The sequence below is a fragment of the Barbus barbus genome, assembly GCF_936440315.1.
Source record: "Barbus barbus genome assembly, chromosome: 42".
In the NCBI taxonomy this organism is placed as follows: Eukaryota; Metazoa; Chordata; class Actinopteri; order Cypriniformes; family Cyprinidae; genus Barbus; species Barbus barbus.
Window position 1 is genome coordinate 3,619,190 of NC_136720.1, and position 25,538 is coordinate 3,644,727.

General features: G+C 38.0%; 3 protein-coding genes across 3 annotated transcripts in view; all 3 read left to right on the forward strand.

Annotated features, from left to right (window-relative positions):
• The window catches only part of LOC306861123 (uncharacterized protein), a gene marked incomplete at its 3' end in the record, with an annotated part of 730,281 nt that overhangs the window by 312,293 nt on the left and 392,450 nt on the right, over positions 1-25,538 (forward strand). The window lies entirely within an intron of this gene.
• LOC306861620 (uncharacterized protein) lies at positions 1,065-5,472 on the forward strand. The gene is made up of 3 exons (XM_079404000.1): positions 1,065-1,114; positions 1,599-1,699; positions 3,680-5,472. The coding sequence occupies exons 2-3, from the start codon at positions 1,615-1,617 to the stop codon at positions 5,251-5,253; spliced, it is 1,659 nt and encodes a 552-aa protein (XP_079260126.1). The 5' UTR covers positions 1,065-1,114; positions 1,599-1,614; the 3' UTR covers positions 5,254-5,472.
• Positions 10,615-25,538, forward strand: part of LOC306861597 (uncharacterized protein) — a 31,378-nt gene continuing 16,454 nt past the window's right edge. Inside the window, exons 1-24 of the mRNA XM_079403967.1 lie at positions 10,615-10,680; positions 10,815-10,894; positions 11,133-11,153; positions 17,820-17,947; positions 18,156-18,422; positions 18,513-18,608; positions 18,768-18,897; positions 19,020-19,147; positions 19,351-19,617; positions 19,708-19,803; positions 19,963-20,092; positions 20,215-20,342; positions 20,546-20,812; positions 20,903-20,998; positions 21,158-21,287; positions 21,410-21,537; positions 21,741-22,007; positions 22,098-22,193; positions 22,353-22,482; positions 22,605-22,732; positions 22,936-23,202; positions 23,293-23,388; positions 23,548-23,677; positions 23,800-23,927. Coding sequence (XP_079260093.1) covers positions 10,843-10,894; positions 11,133-11,153; positions 17,820-17,947; positions 18,156-18,422; positions 18,513-18,608; positions 18,768-18,897; positions 19,020-19,147; positions 19,351-19,617; positions 19,708-19,803; positions 19,963-20,092; positions 20,215-20,342; positions 20,546-20,812; positions 20,903-20,998; positions 21,158-21,287; positions 21,410-21,537; positions 21,741-22,007; positions 22,098-22,193; positions 22,353-22,482; positions 22,605-22,732; positions 22,936-23,202; positions 23,293-23,388; positions 23,548-23,677; positions 23,800-23,927 — 3,306 coding nt within the window. The 5' untranslated portion in view covers positions 10,615-10,680; positions 10,815-10,842. The remainder of the gene's footprint in view (positions 10,681-10,814; positions 10,895-11,132; positions 11,154-17,819; positions 17,948-18,155; positions 18,423-18,512; positions 18,609-18,767; positions 18,898-19,019; positions 19,148-19,350; positions 19,618-19,707; positions 19,804-19,962; positions 20,093-20,214; positions 20,343-20,545; positions 20,813-20,902; positions 20,999-21,157; positions 21,288-21,409; positions 21,538-21,740; positions 22,008-22,097; positions 22,194-22,352; positions 22,483-22,604; positions 22,733-22,935; positions 23,203-23,292; positions 23,389-23,547; positions 23,678-23,799; positions 23,928-25,538) is intronic.

A 25,538-nucleotide genomic window follows, 5' to 3' on the forward strand; every position in this document is an offset into this window, starting at 1 on the left:
CCACTGTACTCTGTCTCTGTGAGCTCATCCAGATTGGTGGCAGCAGCTTCAAAAACAGTCCAATGAGTGAGAGAGAAACAGGCTTGTAAATCCTGCTCTGTTTCGCTAGTCCATCTTTTAACAGTTCTTAATACAGGCTTTGCAGATTTAAGTTTCTGCCTGTAGGTTGGAATAAGATGAACCAAACAGTGATCAGAGAGTCCTAAAGCTGCTTGTGGAACAGAGTGATATGCGTCTTTTATTGCTGTGTAACAGTGATCCAGTATATTACTGTCTCTGGTGGAACATGTGATGTGCTGTCTGTATTTTGGCAGTTTGTGGGAGAGATTTGCGGAGGCATGTATACACTCACGAGAATGAACGAGCTGAACTCCCGCGGCGAATAGAACGGCTTGCAATTAATGAAGAGCATTTCTAGATCTGAACAGCTCATCTTCTTTAACACAGTTACATCTGTACACCACCTCTCATTGATCTAAAAGCACGCCATGTTTGAATAATAAATATCCATGTTTGAGCATAAAAAGTACCGTATAACTAAAAAGATATGAGATACATTTTAAAATACTTCATCTGGTGTACCAAAGTACTTGGATTTGACCAAATGTGATTTCTGTGGTTTGGAGACAGAGAATATTTTAACTGCATTTATAACTACATTGATTTTGAGGGCATTCTGTATACTTTTTTTTGGGCCTTTAGTGTCAATCTCTGTCTGATTATGGGACAGTACAATATGTATAATCAAAAATGGGCTGAAGGAAAACTCAACAAACTTTACTTAATTATATTTTATTATATGGAGTCACTGATTGGTCTAAAAAAAATAGTAAAGCAAAACGCACTAGGTCTCTATCTTTTAAGTTGTTGTTTTATTATGATAATACAAGTTTCTTTCTTGTTTGTTCTTTTTCTTGTTCTAAATTACTTTAGCTGTTTTAATTAAACACTTTTATTACCTTTGATAAGCAAATATGTGCAATTTGTAACAACTACTTTTAATGTATTTGTGCCCATCTGTTTGAAAACGGGACAGGACTTTTATTTTGGCGTGGCGACGTGACGACATAAGACTGCGCCGCATTAGTTCGTTTGTTGATTCGACTGAAGAAAGGTTTGTGTATTTAAGCATTTAAAGTATAAGTCAGTGGGTTCTTTTATAATTTTTACAATAACTATTAAGTGAATTCAGAGTTGTTGTTGTGTAATAGTGCAATGTTTTATCTGTCATTAAGGAACATTATTTTTGTGAGTAAAACTCATCTGCAGAAAAGGTGCATCTTATTTGATTTCATATATAAGTAGTGATGGGAGAAACTATTTTTATTTATTTTTAGATGATGGTATTGATTGCCATTTGTATAACCACAGTTTTACTACAAATACCATGGTTAAACTATGGTCAGTGTAGTAAAATCATGGTTAATTTGTGGTTACCATGGTTTAACTATAGTAACCATGTTATGTTTTGGTTTAATTTGTAGCAAAACCATGGCTAATTTGAGTAAAGGGTGTGCTGACTGTGACTGATAAGCACTTAGAGATTTAGTTAGATCCCCCTCCACCTTTCCTTCTTGTTTAATTTGTCTCAAACACAGAAAACCTATTATAAAGATGGCGTTTATTAAAGCAGAGAGTGAAGACGTGAAGATTGAAGAAGTATTCCGTGTGAAACAAGAAGATACTGAAGAACAAACAGGTTCGTTTCCATTCTTTAACGTGAACTCATTTGATCCCTTTTAAAACATCTCCACAGATATGAATGATATTTGTGAAGTTTAGCATTTGTTTTACATCATAACATACACATTCAAGTGGAAACATATACATGTATAAAGAAAATGAAGATGATAATAATATATTGGAAATGTATATATTATTTTAGTTCACTTCACCAAACCCACACTCCAGAAGAATCATGTAAAACCCAGTTTGAGGTTATTATTTGTGAAATTAGAACAAAATGTATGGAAATAATAGCATGCATAAATATTTAAATAAAAGACTTATTTCTGCTATTGTAAGCTCATTTTGGCCACATACACGCTGCAAGTTTCTTGAGTGACAACCGCACTTAAATGCAGGAGTGAGCCTGTAAATGATCATGTGTGTACAGAACAGCAGTCACTGCTGCATTTCTAACCATAGCAACATTGTCATCTTGCAGGAGTGAATAAAAATTTAGCCGTTTGTTATGTGCCGTTTTTTGGCTAAAGACTCTTTTTGTCAGTCGATTCTAACTTAAGCTACCGCTGATAGATGTGCTGTGCTTTGTTTATGCTCGAGGCTGCTTAGAGAAGCCTGTGTTGCCATGTCCTCATATTTACAGACGCTTTCAGGCATGTTGTTTGGTTTAATCTCATCATAAAGATAGGCACTTTATGGAGTTATTAAAGTGGCCTGTCGCGGATATGATTTTAATTTTATTATTAAAGCATTTGGGTGTTTTAGTGTTTTTTGTGCGTATCCTTGTTTTCTTTTTTCTATGAAGATCTGGCAACACTTGACACTTTACTGCAGGGCTCATGAGTGCACCAAGCCCCGTGTCAAAATGTGCTAAGACTTCTTTCACTGTTATTTTCTTGCATACAGATGAAGACACATTTCTGATGCACGTTCAAAAACATCATTAACAGCTAGTTGTTCAGTTCTGTAAACACGGTTGTCACTACCTGTATTTTTGTGAGTTATGTGTGTACAGAATGCAATTAAGGAGTAAAAGGTGAACCGACAGCCGAATTTAACTTCACTGTGTACGTGGCCTTTGCAAGCTATTTCTTTAAATTTTAGAGAAACGCAAACTGGGTGCTTAATGGAAATGTAATTGGTCACAATTTCAAAATTAGGTGATTGTTTGCTGATCTATGCAATGTATAGAGACAAAAGAAGGAGGTTAATCGCTGTCTGTCACATAGTTTGATGTGGATATTTGCGAAGACACTGATGAATTGTACTTCATTTATTGTCTTCAGCTAGGTTCTCTGTAGTAATCAAATGTATAACATTGCATCATCTTCACTGTATAGATTGATCCTTGTTAAAGCAGTGATCTATCATCATTGTCTTTTATTGTTTGATTATAGATATATTCCCAGCAGTCAGCATGTCACTATGAGCTCCAACTCCTTAGCTAGTTTTGTCCTCTCGGTTTCATATTGCTTGTGTATCTGACAACTGACGCTCCTGAGGGCGATATATTGTACAGATCATCTTCCTCCAATTGGTCTGCATGCCATGGCTATTCATTTAGCAGTTGCTACCATTAATTTACTGGAGGTTAATGATTATATTGTTTTCTGTTGGACACTGTTGTCAAGCAAAGATATATAATGAAAAGAAATAGATCTATTTATATCGCATAGATGGTAGTTTGCCATGGGTCAACTTCTGAGAGATCTATCCTAAAAACAACACGTATGCAGTTGCAGGGGAACTCTTATGTATTTGTATGAACTACTTGTGGCAGAAGTCCATCAGAAGACTGAAAGGATGGAGGCATTGTTTGTGAAAAGCCTGAGAGTGAGACGGGGTGGCAAATTAAGTATAAATGCCATATGAATGCGACATTAATTTCTTTTTTTTAAGCATGTCACGTCTCCCAGTAGGTCCGAGTGGGCCCATTTTGTCAACAGGGTTTGAGATTTTAACTTGTCTTTTATTATGTCTCTCTTCACCCTAGACCAGACGATGCTGAAAGAGGAGAATGAGGTATTGAATGAAATGGAAGACCAAGGTCAGTATAAGAAACAACACGGAGACCTTAACGTCCACGTAAGAATTCACAACGGAGAGAGCCCTTACACCTGCCAACAGTGTGGAAAGGGTTTCCGTAAAAACGCAACCCTTAAAGGCCACATGAGAATTCACACTGGAGAGAGGCCTTTCACTTGCCAACAGTGTGGAAGAAGTTTCACTCAAAAAGGAACCCTTACCAGGCACATAAGAATTCACACCGGAGAAAGACCTTACTCCTGCCAACTGTGCGAAAAACGCTTTACAGCAGAAGCAAACCTTAAGTATCACATGAACAGTCACACAGGAGTTAAGCCGTTCTCATGTGAACAATGTGGAAAGTTTTTCAAACGTAAGAAAACTCTTACTTCCCACATAATAATGCACTCAAAAGAGAACTGTTTTACATGTCATCAATGTGGAATGAGCTTCCGGAACACAAAACGCCTTAACAGACACGTTATAATTCACTCAGAGGAAAAGATTTTCAAATGCCAAGAGTGTGAAAAGAAATTTCGATTTAAAGTAAGCCTCAAGTCTCACATGAGAATTCACACTGGAGAAAAACCTTACACCTGCCATCACTGTGGAAAGAGTTTCAGACATAGCGTCAGCCTCAAGACTCATGTGAGACTTCACACTGGAGAGAAGCCTTTTACATGCCCTCAGTGCGGAAATAGTTTCAAATATAAAGCAACCTTTAATGCTCATATGAGAGGTCACACTGGAGAGAGTCCTTACACCTGCAAGCTGTGCGGGAATAGCTTCTCACAAAAAGGAAATCTTAATACTCACATGAGAGTTCACACTGGAGAGAAGCCGTTCATATGCGTTCAGTGTGGAAAATCCTTCACACGAAAAGAGAGCCTTAATTACCACATGAAAATTCATTCCAGAGAAAACGGTTTTAAATGTCATGAGTGTGGAAAGTGTTTCCCAGATAAGAAAAACCTCACGAGGCATGCAATAATTCACACTGGAGAGAAGCCTTTCACTTGCCATCACTGTGGAAAGAGTTGTAGATTTAAAGGAAACCTTAAAACTCACATGAAAATTCACACGGGAGAGAAACCCTTCATCTGTCCTCGGTGTGGGAAATGTTTCACATTTAAAGGAAACCTTGAAGTTCACATGAGAGTACACACAAGAGAGAGGCCTTTTAAATGTCTTCAGTGCAAGAGGAGATACACGCATCAAAAAGACCTGAACCGTCATTTGCAAACTCATTCTGGAAAGAAATTGCAGTGTTCTGATTGTGGAAAGCGGTTTAGAAAAAGGAGCAATTTGAAAAATCACCAGTGCATTCACTCTAAAGGAAGGATGTTTAATTGTGATCATTGTAATAAAATGTTTAATTTGCTCTCACACTTGCAGATACATCTGAAAAGTCATGCAGATGTAAGACGTTATTTGTGTTCTGTGTGTGGGAAAAGATTTAAATGGCTCGGCAGTTTAAAATGTCACCAGAAAATGCGTGTCTGTGTGAAATCAAGGCTACGTTCACATCGTGAACAAAGATGATTTCACTGATCAGGCTGTTCACGTAATATTTTAAATGTGGCCCTTATCAGACAATCATCTGAAAAGTTGAAGCTTTTAATTTTCTTTTTGCATGCACCTGTGGCCATGCCTGACTATCTTTAGTTCAGATTCCATTTAATTAAAATGCATTGTTGCATTGTGGCATTTCACAAAGAGACAGAAATGAATATGAAGCATTAAAAATAAAAGGACTAAATGAAATAATGAACCTTGTACTGCATTATTTGATTGCATGTGTTGTCAGTCTGGTCTTGATTACTGTCGGGTGTCATCTGATGAAATATTAATTTAGTCTTAAAAATATTTATCTATCTGTCTATCTATTCATGTTTAGTTGTGTTGCGTCCTTTTTCTAAAACTATTTAATGGTAAGTTTGGTAAGTGAATGATGCATTGGTAAAACTTTAGTGACACTTTAATAAATGTGTGTTTGGACTATGCAAATACGTTCCACAGGAGGAAAGAAAGGTGGGCCACACCGTGTCCCCCACCCACTCTGAGGGAAATAGCCAATCACAGCTTGGAAATGGAAAAGCGCCAGATTGCAATCTCATCGGAAAGGGATAAAGGTACCTTCCCAAAAGACACTCCTTGTTCTGAGTCTAAGTCCTCTTACCGGGAAGGCAGCAACAGAAACAGTCCCAAAAGGGAAGAGACACTACAATCTGAGTGAATCAAAGGAAATTGTTGCATAGCACATCGATAACAATGAATACCAATCATACAGTATTACATATAAATATACCATATTTGAACTTCTATAAAGTCATTCGCAACAGAATTCACGTTCCGCATTCCCCTCATAGAAATGTTTCCAGGGAGGGCGGTTCCCCCTCGGGAGAATTCTTGTTGGCCAATGTTTCCATATTTGCAATATAATATTTGGTGACTAAAGAATTATTTCATTTGTAAACTTGGTTTTGTACTTCAGTTGTGTCTCAATATAGACTACATAGGTTGTAATGTTTATTTATGTAGGTCTGGTTGGTGCCTTTAACTTGTGGCAGAAGATCATAGATCAGAATTCTGAATGTATGTGAGCTTATGAATCTCATCCAACATGCTTGGTGACTTGTCTTGCAACTACTTTCAGCACAAAAACACATCCCACGTAGTGTATTTCTCTTTTTAAGAACTCATATTTGGTTGGTCTGAGTTTCACTCCATGCTGTTCTAGTGCTTTCAGGGCTCAAATGTCCAATGTGAAACTATATTATCCAGGTATGCATGATACAGCAATCATCGGGTGGGTCATTCCACGAAATCGGTGCCTTTTGCATCCCTTTGAAATAATCAAAAATAGAATTAATAGAAATAACAAAAGAAATTGTGATTTAAAACCATGTAAATAGCATTTATGCTGATAAGGGTAAGGTTTTTAGTCTGTCCCTCACTATGATTTTTCTTTTTCAGAAGGACTATTAATTTGCAAAATGATACAAAACTCACATTTTCATATTGTTCTAAATACAGCCTAAATACTTGGAACAAGTATACGTTTTTTCTATAAAATATAAATTATTTAATTGGTGTCCCCTGATTTCATGTCAGCCCTGTTACCCTTATCAAAAAACCCTTGTAAAATAATGGTACATTCCAACGCTATCTCACGGCAATTCGTACGTATTTTACGAGGTGGCTAATTCGTACGAATTCGTACGACCTCACTTGTACGATTTAGTACGATTTGTCTAAACCCCAGTGATGGGTAGGTTTAGGGGCGGGGTTAGGTGTAGGTCATTCGTACAAATTCATACGAATTGGCAACTCGTAAAATACGTACGACTTAGCTAAAATCGTATGAATTTGTACGAGTGAGGTCGTACGAATTAGCCACCTCGTAAAATATGTACGAATTGCCGTGAGATCGGGCTGTACATTCAAGTAAAATCACTTCTGGGAGGTTACATCAATCTCTCAACCAGGATTCCAACACTTAAAGCTGCAGTCTGTAACTTGCTAAAAAATTGATTTCGGATCATTTTTAACTAAGTACATAACCATCCAGCATTCAAATCTATCGCCTTTAGCCCGTTTCACAACAGTAATGCTTATAATAAGGTTTTCTAATTTGAGTGGTACTGGTAGGAATGTGTGGGAAATTTGAGCATGGCGCTAAGTCATTACGTCACAGCTGTAAAAATAAAGAAGTTGTCCGGCTAGCATACTGTATATATATCGCATGTGAGGATGCTGAACGTGGATCATTTATAGCCTTTTCTCACAGCAGTTGGAATAATTAAATTGATCATTTTGACGGTAGATTATAATCCAGAAAGGATTATGTGTTCATGAAATACATGTGAATTAAATTATATTCCAGTTTTAAATGTGCATCTGATTATAGATAGCACTTCGCCATAGTTTAGTTCTGTGACATCAACATATGATGCTGGATGAATGTCTTTTGGCAACTAGATGAGTTGATCTGTTGTCAAAGTGTAGGGTTGCTTCTTGATGTTCCATACAAGTCTCCTTCTTTCTTCATAAGATCTGATGCACTTTCACACAGATCTGGGTACGTGGTGACGTGTGTGCGTGTGTGTGTGTGTGTGTGTGTGTGAGAGAGAAAGAGGGAGGCAGGACAGAACTATGTGCAAAAGTAAAAAGACATTGAAAGAAAAGTAGGACAAAAATGAATTATAGCTCAAATTAATTTAAAGATGACATACACATAATAAACAATATATACATATACCTCAAAGAAAGCAGATCTTTAGCAGACCGGTTATTTTAGTTAATGTACTGATGAATTGCTCACATTTTTGCGTCTTTATGTTGACAGTCATTGCCCAAATTATTATTGAGAACACATGACAAGCCTTTGGCAACAGAAGTGCCTGTTCTGCATTCCAAACGTGATTTAAAAAGAAAGGATCTCAATTATCCACAGAGTAATTATTTCTGTCATCTATTTTGTGCATGTTTGACAACTTGGCCATGTTTGTGGAAGGTTTGAAATCTGTGAATAATAATACGGTATTTCATATACCAGCAATTCAACGCAACATGGTGCTCCTGTTTATAAGGATGAGGTCCATGAGTGTCTGCATGTCAATATATGTGTTTTTGGTGTGCCAATAATTTTTTTTTTTTACTGTACTAAAACAATTATATGTATTATCCTCTCGCATGCAGGACCCTCCAGACACATTATTGCTCCAGACAATCACCGTCTCTCAGCTAGTGTTCAGGAAATACATGCACATATTCATAGACATATGTAAATAATAAATAAAATTCAATATTGTAATAACCAAAACATGAAGTAAAAAGACTTTTCATAGTAGGCCTATGTAACATTTAACTCTTCTTGCAACAATCAATGCTGGATCACTGTAGTCTTTAAACTGTAGAGGGGTCTCATATTTAGCATGTAACAAAGTTGTCTTTTGAAGTTTGTCTTTTATTTTAAAAAAAGGTTAATACATCTTGATTTTTTAAAACAATTTGATATAGAACAATGTGTACAATATTTTGTTTTAAAAAAAAGAAGTTATAAAAGGCAATTCAAACCAAACAGGTTCTCATTTCTGAAATTACTTCCTTGAAATAACATGTGACTTTCTGTCCTATACGTTCTTTACAGTGTTGGAAACTGCTCCAGAATGCAGATAAACATACATGACCTTTTTACGTTCTAAATCTTGGCAATGTGCAAGTTAACCCCTTAAGCAAAGTACATACTTTAAACTCACAAAACCTGTTTAGATCATCTAGAAACTATTTCAGCCGTACGTTCTACATGCATGATGTTGTACATTTCCTAATAATAAATAGGCTATAGCCAACACATTTGCACCGTTAAATGTCCAAGTGTTTAAAAATGACTGAAATTGTACTCAAGTTAAATTATTGGTATTGTGACAAAATCAAATATAATTTTGTGAAGTCTGATTCATGTGGTCAACTGCAATTTCCTAACCATATAGCTTTTGTACACAGATGTGATACTGAACCCAATATCTATAAAAGTGTATATGGTAACTGTGAATTTGTTAAATTCACCAGCAACAGCTGATTATAATCTGATCACCAATCATGTTTGAATTAGGTCCTTCTTCAAAAGTGATCCAACTGAAATCTAACATTATTTTGGGTCAACTGTAGTGACTGATTACTCATCAATAACAGAATGAATACAGTATGACAAATGTTACATCAACAAATTACATTTCACTTTTGCAACCGTTTTGTTGGTTAAAAATGTATAATTTACAGGAACATGTTAGCTCAGTAAGAGAGGACAAAAATATTGAATTTATTCCTAATAAGATGATAGATTTATGCCAGCATCACCAGTGAAATGTGGATTTGGAAGGTTTAATTCAAATTTTCCCACCTTGAAATTAACTTAAAAGTCACCTTAATTCACAAAAAATATAAAAAATAATTAGAATCAGCAGAAATGTAGAAAGATGTGAGATCGCATCACTATTATACTATTAAAGTTGAAGCAAAACTTTATTTTAATTCCCACTATTAACAAACCATTAACTATGACTGTTGGCTCAATGAACTCCTAATTTGCTGCTCATTAATACATGGTAAGGTAGCTGTTAAAGGGATAGTTCACCCCAAAATGAAAATTCTTTCATTAATTACTCACTCTCATGTCGTTCCAAACCCCTAAGACCTTTGTTCATCTTTTGATGAAACTCGAAAGCTCTCTGACCCTGCATAGACAGCAATGCAACTGAAATGTTCCCAGACCCAGAAACGTAGCAAGGACTTGTTACATTAGTGTGCGAAGAAAACAAAAATAATAGAATTTTTTCAACAGTTTTTCTCCCCGTCTTCCGCCATTTTGGAGAGTACCACAAACCATGTGTGCGCTTTCCCCAGAACGTAATCAAAATAATCAGCGTTGTCTACGTTCAGGAGAAAGTGCGCGCATGCTGAACGTAAACAACGCTGATTATTTTGATTACGTTAACGCGCTTTCCCCAGAACGTAATCAAAATAATCAGCGTTGTCTACGTTCAGGAGAAAGTGCGCGCATGCTGAACGTAAACAACGCTGATTACGTTTATTACATTCTGGGGAAAACTCGCGTATGCGTCGTGGTCGCTATATAAAGTGTTACCGGTCGTTTTAGCTTGTTTTATGTGTCAAGTCATTAATTATCAGCTGAGTATGATAAAATCAGTACTGTGTTACACAGGTAAAATCAGACGAGCAAGTAAGACAGGTTTCTGTCATCTGTAAACTACCACGACTGCTGAAATGCCTGCAATAATTTTCGCTCTGTGGATGTTACTGCATGGTAAATGAATGTTATGTGAAAACTCCACCCCCTAAATATCAGTATAAATACTGACATTATCTGTAATTTGTTTCAAAAGCAGCAGGACAGAATTTAGATCATTGTATTTGGATGCGTCTCGGTTAACGTTGGATATTTTGGTAAGATTCAATTTCTTATAACAAATCAGATTTGATTAATTTTTTTGTAGCTATGCTTACTCAGTAATTATAATTAAAAAGTTACTGCTATTGGTGCCATAGTTGTTGACAATGTTTCTTTTTCCCCCTTAAAGAACACCTTGTGACAACACTCACAACAAAATGGGGAAACCTGCCCCATTATATGTTGTAGCAATATTGTCTCTTCTTTCTAGTAAGTTTCAAATATACATTATAAATCACATAAATAAAATGTTAAAAAATCAAATTCGCACTTGCAAATGTTTAAATCAATTCATTAATGATGATGATATTGAGAAATATGTGTAACATTGTTCATAACAAAATATCCTCCATTTAATTTAATATACAAAATTATATTTATTGTTTTAAAATTGAATTGTTAATAAAGAATGACGTACCTTTAATTATAATTTTCTGTTCTTTTCCAGATAAAGTGATTGATGCAGAAGGTAATGCCAAAATAATATTTTTTTATTTGTGAAGCAAAGCATCACATTTATTATCATCTCACTTTCTTCTTTTTCTTCTTACTCCATACAAATTAAAGATTGCTCTGATCTGTCATGGCTAGCCTAGGGCTTTAAACGGATCGCAGTTGATCCGTGATATACGGACCAGGTCCAGACCTCACCGTTTGCGTGTGATTTGCAGATTAGTGGGTCGCGACCTGGTGGTTGGGGACCTCTGCCTTTGTCATTCTGCATCTGGATCTTTCTCTAGTAGACTGCTGTGACAATACCCTGACACACATTTTGTCTAAAATCGTAATTTTGAACCAGGAATATTATGTGATTCATGCATGCAATAAGTTTTTGAAAACTCGTATTAGTGATTTTCTAATGTCTAAAAATAAATCCAAAAGGAAAACGTGAAAATAACTGTATTGGAAATGCCAAATGAACCAATGAGTGATCCTCTGCAGCCATCTACTGGTCATAGTGGTAATAACACGTAATTGTTTGTTTTCAACCAGGTGGCAGAAATCTTCCACTTAAGAATGACACATTTTCCATTAATTGTCTACATGACAAAAAAAAACATTCTTTAAAATGAAGTTTTACATTTACTGTTACAATCGTGAAACAGCGGTGTCGTCATCAGCACTCATACAGTTGCTCTGAAAAAGCTGCACCCGCTGAGTCAGCCGGCTGCTATCGCGGTACTTTGATGCCACATGTGACAGTGACATGGCATCGGTTCAAGTCGGACTACTAACCGGCATGCACTGCTTCAAGTCAGCCACCGATCGGTCTGCGCAATACTTCATGAAGTCGAACACATCTAATGCCATAAGACTCGTTAAACTAGGGGTCACCAGACTCGGTCCTGGAGGGCCGGTGTCCTTCAGAGTTTAGCTCCAACCCTAATTAAACACACCTGAACCAGCTAATCAAGGTCTTATGCTGTGTTCAAGTCATCCTGGGACGTTCGTACTTACGAGTTGACAAGATGTTATTACGACGTCGGGTGCATTCAAGTCGCTTTGGTAGGAACAAGATGGCGATTTAACTTTTCTACACACAATTCAACGATTTTTTTTAACTCTACATCTACAAAATGATGAATGAAGAATGTGCATCGTGTTTTTTTTATTTTATTTAATTTATGAAGGTGATATAAACTGAATAATGATATATTCTATTATAATTATACATTAATATATTTTGTATATGTAACATTTTTATTGTACATTACAAAAAATAATCATTTTATTAATTTCAACAACTTTACCGCCATATCTTTAGTCTTTGTCTGCGTCCATTGCATCCAACACGTTTTTTTCACTGACATGCCCCCAGCTCAGAAAGAAAGGATCCTAAAGAAAATTTTGCGTTTCCCATAATAACGAATTTGTGGTGGTGTTCACGTGCGTTCAACTCGTAAATACGATGTATCCAACATGACTTGAATGCACCTTTACTAGGTATACTTGCAGACTTGCGGTGTGTTGAGGCAAGTTGGAGCTGAACTCTGCAGGACACCGGCGCTCCAGGATCAAGTTTGGTGACCCCTAGGTTAAATAAAGACATATTAGACATGACTGTCAGGGCAGGACCCTAGTCAGGACAACTAGTCAAGCTATCATCATTTTAATGCAGTTTTTGTTTGTCTTTTTTCTGTTCTGCACCCCAGAACGTTTCCCTCCTCTATTCATTGTTTAGGATAGGACTGTGTCTGTGACAATGCTGACAATGTGCAATGTGTGAAAGTCCTGCCCGTTTGCAGAACTTCACACACTGGATAAGAAATGGCATTATAATGCATTAATTGTACCAAATCCTTGTTAATGTACTACATGAAGTCTGTAAGATTGTACATCTTACATCATAGTCTACATTTTAATATTAGAAACAGTATTAGTTAGATTCCAGATATATTATGTGTTTTTTAAGCTAGGGCTCTGAATAACTTGAGTTTTAGATTAGAGAACATGGTTCTCCCACGTCTCTTAAAACAAAACATTAGACAACCAAACAATATGATTTACTTGAGGTTCTAAGAAAATATTTTATTTAATTTTCGAAATGAGTCTATTTATAAATTATATAAATGAGTCTATTTAAAAATATTTATTAATTTAGATGAATTCATTATGTAAAAAAAAAATCCATTGAAATAAAGACTTGTTTCATTTTTGAATGAATCTCTTAATGAATGACTCAGACATAAAATACATTTTAACAGTCACTGGTTGCTACCTACTGGCATAATGTAACACATACAATCTTTATTTGAAGCATTTGGGACATTAGTTCCAAAGGTCAATTACTCATTTTGATCACGGCTGCTGCAACATCAGAGTCTATATACGGACTATAAACTTGTATCCTAGTACTTTCTTTATTATTTAATGTTTGCAACACAAATGTAGCCTACTGTGTAGACTGTTTATCAAGCTGTCAAACATGATGAGCGCTGCTCTCTCTGGATCAGCGGCCCATCAACTCATTTCATGGAGCTCATGAGATAATTTAATTACACTTTGAATGTGTTACTATCATATCTCCACCCAATTTTTTATACCCTACTAGTTATTGCAGCGATAACAGTCTAAAGGATTTTTGTATATTTTGCAACAATTTTGTATACCTGGATTTGTTTTTTTTTTTTTTTTCCCTTGCCATTCTTCTCTGCAGATTCTCTCAAGCTCTGCAAGGTTGGATGTCTCTCCAGAAAAAAATAACGAATGCACGGCTCCAAGACATTCAAAGAGTTGTCCCTAAGTCACTCTTGAATTGTCTTAGCTGTGTGGCTAGGGCTTGCTAAACTACAAACTGAAGATTTGCTGTAATTTTTGAGCGTGACAACAAAGTGGAAGGATCCAAATGTAGGCTTTATTTAAACAAGGCGTGGTCATACAGGCAAGGTCGAACGCCAGCAAACAATAGGGCCTTTCGCACCACAGGAACCTTTTCATAGTACCCAAACTAATTCTGGAACTACCCATGTTTTGGCATGTTCGCACCACGGGAACTAGGAACGGTTTTAGTTCCAGGAACTCCGTTTGGAGGAACTAAATTAGCTCCTACTTCAGAGTAGGGTCTAAAACATCCGTGACGTAAGTGTACACTGATTGGCTAAACGCGTACAAAAACGCCCTGATTTAAAACACTGTGTAAACATTGTATCATACTGAGAGCATTTATAAACGGCATTTACCTGAAGACTTCGTCTACGGCGTTTTGTGCTTCTATCAGCCTCAATGAAATGTAACACTGCAAACTGTCGTTGGAGATTCTTTAGTCCTCCTTTCCGTTCTTTCAATCACTTGACGTATACGTCGAAATCCCATGTCTGTTATTGTGAAACCCGCAAGATACAACAAAAACACAGCTCCGATCACAGCATCCTCCATCCTCCTGTTGTTAACATTGTTGAACGCCGCGTACAAATGACGTCGCTGTCGACTGGCTTACGTCACTTCTTAGTACCCACTGTCAGTGCGAATGCAACTCTTTAAATGGTACTGGGAAATAGTTTGCGCAAAATCGTCCCAGTACTTTAGTACTGTACTTTTAGTTCTGGAACTAAAGCAGTGCGAAAGGCCCTAATAAGCCCATTTCCACCGCAGGAATTTTTGCAGGAACTAGGGAACTTTGGGGTGGCACTCAGTTACCCCTTTTCCACCAAGGCAGTTCCAGTGCTGGTTCGGAGCCAGAGCCTAGTTTCAAACTGGTTCTTTGTTTTTCGACACCCAAAGCACCAGCTCCGAACCAGGAAAAGCGGTTCGTAAGTAGCACCAAACATTGCTGGGCTAGAAGGAAGAACCACTTGCGTCAGGAGCTGGGGAAAGAGGGTTACCGTATTAAAGGGAAAGAGGATTACCGTGACCAACAAGACGAACAGAAACTTGGACCCCCATATTTGAAATAGCAGCTAAATGCTAACACGTTTGATTCGCCGTGTTTGGATGCCGATGTAGGTTCGCAAAGCCATGAACATCAATGGCAACGCAACGTCCGCCATTGCTGATAGTTTGTTTAGACTTGTCCGGGATGGATCGGAGCTGCGCAGACCGTTCGGTGTGAGGCATATCGGGGTGCTGCGGGAGAGACTAGAAAGCAGACGGCTCTTTATGCTTTTGGATCGCTCTCGTGGTGCTTTAGTGTGTTGTGTGCCGATTGATCGATCTGCGTGGCGCTGATGCACCTCGAACAAGCCTGTTGTGCCACGCTAGTGAACCAAAACATGAAACGTATCAGTGACGTAAGCCCTGGCTCTGTATTGGCTCTCTAGCCTGTGGAAAAGCAACCGGTTCTTAAAGGGCTCGCCAGTCGAACCAACTAAGAACCGGCTATAGCACTGGTTCTGAACTAGCACCTGGAACTGCTTTGGTGGAAAAGGGGTAAGTGTGTTTCCACTGCAGGAACCAGGATCTAAATAAAGTTTCGGGTAAAAATTTGCCCCTCAGAATGTCCCTACTCGCGAGGTAGTGCTTTTTCTAAGGTCCGGAGCTTTCGGGGGTGGGTTTTGGGCGCTGAACATGCTGATTGGTTGAGTTCACACAGCATTGTATTTCAACCACCATTTATTCGCATATTTTGTTATTGTGTCATGAAATTTAGTTTTAAAAGTATCCGTGTATAAGTCACAATAGGGTGAGTTTAAAGGGAAAGAGAAGAACATAAAACAGACAAGATCAGTCATTAGTGTATTTAGTATTTTCTACACTTGATGAGGAGGATCAACTAATCCATTGCCGCCCAATAATGTTTATGACAAAGCTGAAGATGTCAAATGCTCAAATTATGATAGTATTAAATTATTTAAATTAAATTCAAATTCAGAGTATTTCTTATTCCTTTTTAAAGAAGCTGTTTGATTTAGTCTACCCATAAATGTTAATTAATGCATTAACTATCAAACAAGTACTGACATGTAGTTAAGGCTGCCGTTATTCATGCATGAATCCAAATGACTCCAGTCGTAGTTAAGGATAGCTCTTCGTTAGTTCATAATTAGTTGACTCCTTTAATAATCATTAGTATGTGATGAATTAAGTATTAATTTAGGCATTAGTACATGATTATTCATGTACCCTTATTGTAAAGTGTTACCAAAGTATTTCAGGCGAAAATGTAGTTGTTTAAAACTCAAATCTGCATCTGCATAAAGACAGCAGCTATTTGAAAATGTGTGTTGCTGATTTTGGAGACGTGAGCTCCACGCGATCAGCGGGCGCTCAGTGCTTATGTATACCGACAAGAGGAGCATAACCTTGGCTAGTCCTTCTGACATTTGCCGCTGGCGCTAATGTCTCTGTAGTGGTTAAACATGAAATATAATTCACTTTGGGTGAAAACGAAAAGAGGCAGTGGTGTTTGATATCATATTTCGTCTTATTGTAAATACAGTGAGAAAGATTGCAGTAGCCAAGACAAGCTGATTGACGCTATCAAGTATGCTGCTGTTCCATTTGCAGAATTACCGGACTTGCGATGTCCACTATCTGTGTAGACCAGTGCTGGTCGAAACACCCCCCACCCCAAAAAAACACTTAGGGCTTTTAACACAGTTTTAACACTCTACCTCCCCCTGAAAGGGGAGCCGCATAGCAAAAGGGCAAAATATAAAAATTGACATAGTGACCCTCGAGGACCATCATATGAGTGAGAACTGATTTCAAAGGTTCAATTAGTCCATAACATAAAAAGTTAATGAGAGCATAGTCCAGGAGATCAAAGTGACATGAAATGTCTAAAAAGTCCTGGATGTGGTCCTCGAGGGAGCGTGTTACCTGATGGAAGCGAACTAACCTTAGTGCTGGGTTCATGACTGGTCTGGATACTCAATAAAGCCACTGGGTCTGGGTGTGGGTGTATTCTGTAATGTTGGATCATGACAACGGAGTTGGAAGATCCACGTGCAGGCTTCATTTAAACAAGGCATGATCGTATAGGCAGGGTCGAACACCAGCAAACAAAATCATTCAAGGCAAAGACGAAAGAGTAATCAAAAAACAGGCAAGGGTAAAGGCAGGTAGTAAAATCTAGAATAACTAGAATGAATACAATACAAACAGTACTCTAAACTTTTATACAAATACTGAAGACACAGCTCAATTATGGCAAATTTTTACCTCCATTCTGATGGAATGGTACTATTTTACAGTATGAATGTGCTTATGACGTCAGTAGCGCTATACAGTACTAAAATGGACAAACTCAGGAGGAGCTTCTTCCCTCAGGCCACCAGGCTCCTAAACTCAGTCGCTTAACATCAACATGCCATCACTGAATAGTCCACTCAGTATATCCAATATACCTGACAACGTCACCGCACACAGCACTTTCTGTTTTGTTGCTGCTGTCAACCTGTGTTCTACTTAACTTTTGCAGATTTTTCTACTTGTTCATTCCTGTTGATCTCTATATTTATAGTGTTCAAGTATATTGTATATTGTCCTGTACTTCCCAGGCTTGCTTCTTTGCTACTATCTTATTATCTCTGTTTTTTTTTGTTATGGTTAATAAATAATTCCTCTGTGGATTGATTCAAGCAGTTATTGCTCTTAAATAAAAAACACAGTTACTCAATGTGTAGGTGCAGGCATTAAAGGCCCTTCAAAACTACCCCCAATTAAAAAAATACACTAATGCTTATGCTTTTCCTAGTGTCGGCTAATTTCCTGCCATTTGGGGATGGAGACATAGTGAACCCAGTTTCAGACGATGGAAGCTCTGAAACCATTTACTTGCAGCAGTCTTTCAAATACTTTGGACGCACATACAATCAGATCTATGTAAGTGTTTGACTATAACATTTTGGTTTAAGGTATTTTTCTTTTGATTTTATTATCAGTTAATTATGATTCAGCATTCTTCTTCAATTAGTAGTTTTCTCATCTTCAAGTGTACAACTGTAACAGTTTTTTCTAAACCTTATTCCAAAATTAATGACACTGTTGAGTGGTAGCAGGTAATTCTATAGCAATTTGTTCTGAATTTTAGGTGAACAACAATGGTCACCTGACGTTTACTCAACCCCTGTCGGCCTACGTCCCTTATCTGAACGCTGGAATAGACATCATTGCCGCTCTGTGGACTGACCTTGACAATAGAAATGGTGGAACTATCTCCTACAGAGAGGACACAAGCAGTGCTGTACTGGCACAAGTGACTCAAGCTGTTAACCAGTATTTCCCTGACGTGCCTTTTACCGCTACATCAGCCTTTGTAGCCACCTGGGACAGTGTGCCGTACATCACTGGTGGAGGGGTAAGACCTCATCTCTGATTTTAGATGAATGCTCTATGAGAGTTTTCAGTTCTGAAAGTTGTCAATTGTTTTTTGTTGTTGTTTTTGAAGGTGGTTACTTTCCAAGTGGTTTTAGTCTCCAATGGTGACCGCTCTTTCATCCTGATCAACTATGGTGATATTGCAGAAACAGGACGAGCTTGGCTGGTGAGTGGAGTGAAGATCCTTACATAATTTACAAATAGCAGAAATGACTAACAAGGACATACTTATGCCCCAATTTATACCTTATTTATAAGTAAGAGATTGTTTTATTTTGCAATAGGATTTGATCGAGGCTTTAAGTACCCTTTTTTACTTTTACAGGCTGGTTATGACACAGTGGACTCCCTCAATTCTTTCACAATTCCAGCAGCCAGTGCCCCAGAACTCTCATCCAGCAGTAATATCGACGTGAACGGCCGCTGGTCTTTCCGTGTTGATGGTTCGCTAAACTGTAAGCCAAAGAGTTGCCTATTTGTCTGCGACACGATACTGATACTTTAAAAAAATGCCTTTTAAGAGCTAATGTTCCTCCTGACGATCTAAACAATTCATTTACGCTTCTTTGTATTCTAGTGCCGGTTAATTTCCTGCCGTTTGGGGATGGAGACATAGTCAATCCCATCTCAGATGATGGAAGCTCTGAAGCCATTTACTTGCAGCAGTCTTTCAAATACTTTGGACGCACATACAATCAGATCTATGTAAGCAGTGGACTATTTCTTTTTGCTTGAAGATATTTTTTCTTATTAAATCAGCAATTAATTATGCTTCATTAATTGTCTCTAATTTGGAAAGTTTTCTCATGTTTAAGTGTACATCTGCATATTTTTAAACCTTTTTGCAAAATTAATGACACTGTTGAGTGGTAGCAGGTAATTCTATAGCAATTTGTTCTGAATTTTAGGTGAACAACAATGGTCACCTGACGTTTACTCAACCCCTGTCGGCCTACGTCCCTTATCTGAACGCTGGAATAGACATCATTGCCGCTCTGTGGACTGACCTTGACAATAGAAATGGTGGAACTATCTCCTACAGAGAGGACACAAGCAGTGCTGTACTGGCACAAGTGACTCAAGCTGTTAACCAGTATTTCCCTGACGTGCCTTTTACCGCTACATCAGCCTTTGTGGCCACCTGGGACAGTGTGCCGTACATCACTGGTGGAGGGGTAAGACCTCATCTCTGATCTTTGATGAATGCTCTATGAGAGTTTTCAGTTCTGAAAGTTGTCAATTGTTTTTTGTTGTTGTTTTTTAAGGTGGTTACTTTCCAAGTGGTTTTAGTCTCCAATGGTGACCGCTCTTTCATCCTGATCAACTATGGTGATATTGCAGAAACAGGACGAGCTTGGCTGGTGAGTGGAGTGAAGATCCTTACATAATTTACAAATAGCAGAAATGACTAACAAGGACATACTTATGCCCCAATTTATACCTTATTTATAAGTAAGAGATTGTTTTATTTTGCAATAGGATTTGATCGAGGCTTTAAGTACCCTTTTTTACTTTTACAGGCTGGTTATGACACAGTGGACTCCCTCAATTCTTTCACAATTCCAGCAGCCAGTGCCCCAGAACTCTCATCCAGCAGTAATATCGACGTGAACGGCCGCTGGTCTTTCCGTGTTGATGGTTCGCTAAACTGTAAGCCAAAGAGTTGCCTATTTGTCTGCGACACGATACTGATACTTTAAAAAAATGCCTTTTAAGAGCTAATGTTCCTCCTGACGATCTAAACAATTCATTTACGCTTCTTTGTATTCTAGTGCCGGTTAATTTCCTGCCGTTTGGGGATGGAGACATAGTCAATCCCATCTCAGATGATGGAAGCTCTGAAGCCATTTACTTGCAGCAGTCTTTCAAATACTTTGGACGCACATACAATCAGATCTATGTAAGCAGTGGACTATTTCTTTTTGCTTGAAGATATTTTTTCTTATTAAATCAGCAATTAATTATGCTTCATTAATTGTCTCTAATTTGGAAAGTTTTCTCATGTTTAAGTGTACATCTGCATATTTTTAAACCTTTTTGCAAAATGAATGGCACTGTTGAGTGGTAGCAGGTAATTCTATAGCAATTTGTTCTGAATTTTAGGTGAACAACAATGGTCACCTGACGTTTACTCAACCCCTGTCGGCCTACGTCCCTTATCTGAACGCTGGAATAGACATCATTGCCGCTCTGTGGACTGACCTTGACAATAGAAATGGTGGAACTATCTCCTACAGAGAGGACACAAGCAGTGCTGTACTGGCACAAGTCACTCAAGCTGTTAACCAGTATTTCCCTGACGTGCCTTTTACCGCTACATCAGCCTTTGTGGCCACCTGGGACAGTGTGCCGTACATCACTGGTGGAGGGGTAAGACCTCATCTCTGATCTTTGATGAATGCTCTATGAGAGTTTTCAGTTCTGAAAGTTGTCAATTGTTTTTTGTTGTTGTTTTTTAAGGTGGTTACTTTCCAAGTGGTTTTAGTCTCCAATGGTGACCGCTCTTTCATCCTGATCAACTATGGTGATATTGCAGAAACAGGACGAGCTTGGCTGGTGAGTGGAGTGAAGATCCTTACATAATTTACAAATAGCAGAAATGACTAACAAGGACATACTTATGCCCCAATTTATACCTTATTTATAAGTAAGAGATTGTTTTATTTTGCAATAGGATTTGATCGAGGCTTTAAGTACCCTTTTTTACTTTTACAGGCTGGTTATGACACAGTGGACTCCCTCAATTCTTTCACAATTCCAGCAGCCAGTGCCCCAGAACTCTCATCCAGCAGTAATATCGACGTGAACGGCCGCTGGTCTTTCCGTGTTGATGGTTCGCTAAACTGTAAGCCAAAGAGTTGCCTATTTGTCTGCGACACGATACTGATACTTTAAAAAAATGCCTTTTAAGAGCTAATGTTCCTCCTGACGATCTAAACAATTCATTTACGCTTCTTTGTATTCTAGTGCCGGTTAATTTCCTGCCGTTTGGGGATGGAGACATAGTCAATCCCATCTCAGATGATGGAAGCTCTGAAGCCATTTACTTGCAGCAGTCTTTCAAATACTTTGGACGCACATACAATCAGATCTATGTAAGCAGTGGACTATTTCTTTTTGCTTGAAGATATTTTTTCTTATTAAATCAGCAATTAATTATGCTTCATTAATTGTCTCTAATTTGGAAAGTTTTCTCATGTTTAAGTGTACATCTGCATATTTTTAAACCTTTTTGCAAAATTAATGACACTGTTGAGTGGTAGCAGGTAATTCTATAGCAATTTGTTCTGAATTTTAGGTGAACAACAATGGTCACCTGACGTTTACTCAACCCCTGTCGGCCTACGTCCCTTATCTGAACGCTGGAATAGACATCATTGCCGCTCTGTGGACTGACCTTGACAATAGAAATGGTGGAACTATCTCCTACAGAGAGGACACAAGCAGTGCTGTACTGGCACAAGTGACTCAAGCTGTTAACCAGTATTTCCCTAACGTGCCTTTTACCGCTACATCAGCCTTTGTGGCCACCTGGGACAGTGTGCCGTACATCACTGGTGGAGGGGTAAGACCTCATCTCTGATCTTTGATGAATGCTCTATGAGAGTTTTCAGTTCTGAAAGTTGTCAATTGTTTTTTGTTGTTGTTTTTTAAGGTGGTTACTTTCCAAGTGGTTTTAGTCTCCAATGGTGACCGCTCTTTCATCCTGATCAACTATGGTGATATTGCAGAAACAGGACGAGCTTGGCTGGTGAGTGGAGTGAAGATCCTTACATAATTTACAAATAGCAGAAATGACTAACAAGGACATACTTATGCCCCAATTTATACCTTATTTATAAGTAAGAGATTGTTTTATTTTGCAATAGGATTTGATCGAGGCTTTAAGTACCCTTTTTTACTTTTACAGGCTGGTTATGACACAGTGGACTCCCTCAATTCTTTCACAATTCCAGCAGCCAGTGCCCCAGAACTCTCATCCAGCAGTAATATCGACGTGAACGGCCGCTGGTCTTTCCGTGTTGATGGTTCGCTAAACTGTAAGCCAAAGAGTTGCCTATTTGTCTGCGACACGATACTGATACTTTAAAAAAATGCCTTTTAAGAGCTAATGTTCCTCCTGACGATCTAAACAATTCATTTACGCTTCTTTGTATTCTAGTGCCGGTTAATTTCCTGCCGTTTGGGGATGGAGACATAGTCAATCCCATCTCAGATGATGGAAGCTCTGAAGCCATTTACTTGCAGCAGTCTTTCAAATACTTTGGACGCACATACAATCAGATCTATGTAAGCAGTGGACTATTTCTTTTTGCTTGAAGATATTTTTTCTTATTAAATCAGCAATTAATTATGCTTCATTAATTGTCTCTAATTTGGAAAGTTTTCTCATGTTTAAGTGTACATCTGCATATTTTTAAACCTTTTTGCAAAATTAATGACACTGTTGAGTGGTAGCAGGTAATTCTATAGCAATTTGCTCTGAATTTTAGGTGAACAACAATGGTCACCTGACGTTTACTCAACCCCTGTCGGCCTACGTCCCTTATCTGAACGCTGGAATAGACATCATTGCCGCTCTGTGGACTGACCTTGACAATAGAAATGGTGGAACTATCTCCTACAGAGAGGACACAAGCAGTGCTGTACTGGCACAAGTGACTCAAGCTGTTAACCAGTATTTCCCTGACGTGCCTTTTACCGCTACATCAGCCTTTGTGGCCACCTGGGACAGTGTGCCGTACATCACTGGTGGAGGGGTAAGACCTCATCTCTGATCTTTGATGAATGCTCTATGAGAGTTTTCAGTTCTGAAAGTTGTCAATTGTTTTTTGTTGTTGTTTTTTAAGGTGGTTACTTTCCAAGTGGTTTTAGTCTCCAATGGTGACCGCTCTTTCATCCTGATCAACTATGGTGATATTGCAGAAACAGGACGAGCTTGGCTGGTGAGTGGAGTGAAGATCCTTACATAATTTACAAATAGCAGAAATGACTAACAAGGACATACTTATGCCCCAATTTATACCTTATTTATAAGTAAGAGATTGTTTTATTTTGCAATAGGATTTGATCGAGGCTTTAAGTACCCTTTTTTACTTTTACAGGCTGGTTATGACACAGTGGACTCCCTCAATTCTTTCACAATTCCAGCAGCCAGTGCCCCAGAACTCTCATCCAGCAGTAATATCGACGTGAACGGCCGCTGGTCTTTCCGTGTTGATGGTTCGCTAAACTGTAAGCCAAAGAGTTGCCTATTTGTCTGCGACACGATACTGATACTTTAAAAAAATGCCTTTTAAGAGCTAATGTTCCTCCTGACGATCTAAACAATTCATTTACGCTTCTTTGTATTCTAGTGCCGGTTAATTTCCTGCCGTTTGGGGATGGAGACATAGTCAATCCCATCTCAGATGATGGAAGCTCTGAAGCCATTTACTTGCAGCAGCCTTTCAAATACTTTGGACGCACATACAATCAGATCTATGTAAGCAGTGGACAATTTTTTTTATTAGATTGTATCATCAGTTAATTACGGATAAGTATTCTTGTTTGTTTGTTTATTATTTGTATGGCACATTTAAAAGCAACTCATGCTGACCAAAGTGCTTTCCAATAAAACAACATATAAAACCAAATAACCAAAACTAAAACAGCAAGAACATAGAAACAATATGACATAAACACAAAACCATCAAATATACACCAACTAGCTCACACCAAATGCCCGGGCAAGTAAGTGCCCTCTTAGAAGTGTTTTAATATGACCTAGTGGTGTACAACATCTAATTTCCAGTGGCAGGTCATTCCAGAGGCGAGGTGCCGCAACCGAAAAGGCACGGTCTCCTTTGGACTTTAAGCGGGATTTAGGGATATTTCATAAAAAATTGTAGTTGACCTCAATGGCCGTGTCGTAGAACAAAACTGGATCATGTCCGAAATATATTCAGGTACTAGACCATGCAAGGCTTTAAAAACATACAGTAAAACCTTGAATTGAACTCTAAAATTAACCGGCAACCAATGCAACGAAGCTAGCACTGGGGAAACACTGACCTGTTTCTTGGTCGCAGTCAGCAGTCTGGTTGCTGCGTTTTGTAATAGTTGAAGACGATTCAACAGAACAGCTGGAATCCCCAAATACAACGAATTACAGTAATCCAATCTTGACATAATAAGAGCATGTATAACACTCAGGGCCTAAAACTAACTTTTTGCCACACCTGTCAATGGCCGGTGACCTGATAAACTTTAACGTCCAAATAGTTTTTTTACCGGCCATGAAACTCTTTTTGCAAAACCAGGCAGTTATTGCTACTACAATGACTAAACATATTTACAATAACAACAAACAGATTTATTGATTTATCTTTTTTTTCGTCCTAAAAACGTTGAGATTCTTGCCCTTTGCATATCTTCGGAAAACGGAGCAGTCCATCGTGTTACGCCTGTTTCACACATACTCAGTTTGCAGAACGTATGTGGTACATATTTTTTTCCGCACCCATGTTAATGCATTAGAGCAGGGCTATTCGACTAGCTTCATTTGAGGGCCGGATTATCGAACTGAAAATTTTAAGGGGGCCAAGGGGGTGGGGGCCATCCTGATCTCTTTCTTGGGGACCTATAAAATTGAAAATTAAAATAAAATTTAAAATCTATAAAAGGTTAAAATTAGTGCTGTCTGTCGGTCGATTTAAAAAAGTAATCACACATTCCTCTGTAATTAATCATGAATAATCGCATATTTATATTGTCATAATTTCACACTGAACCTCCAAATTAATGTAGAAACAACAAATATAGTATATTTGAAATCTGTTTTTAATGGCATCTTTTTACAAAGTAGCCTATTATTAATGAAGCATCAATACCAATACTGCTACTGGTGTCTCTATTAAATGCATTAATTATAGCCATTCAACATTAAAGTATAATTGAAAGTCATTATTTTTAACATCTAAATATTAAGTGATTTTAAAACAATCTTCACATAAACTATAAATTGTATATGCATAAACTATACAGATTAATCTTTATTCATCTACAAAAGTTAATCAACGACTAGAGTAGTGGAGTGATTTCTCTTTTTCTTTTG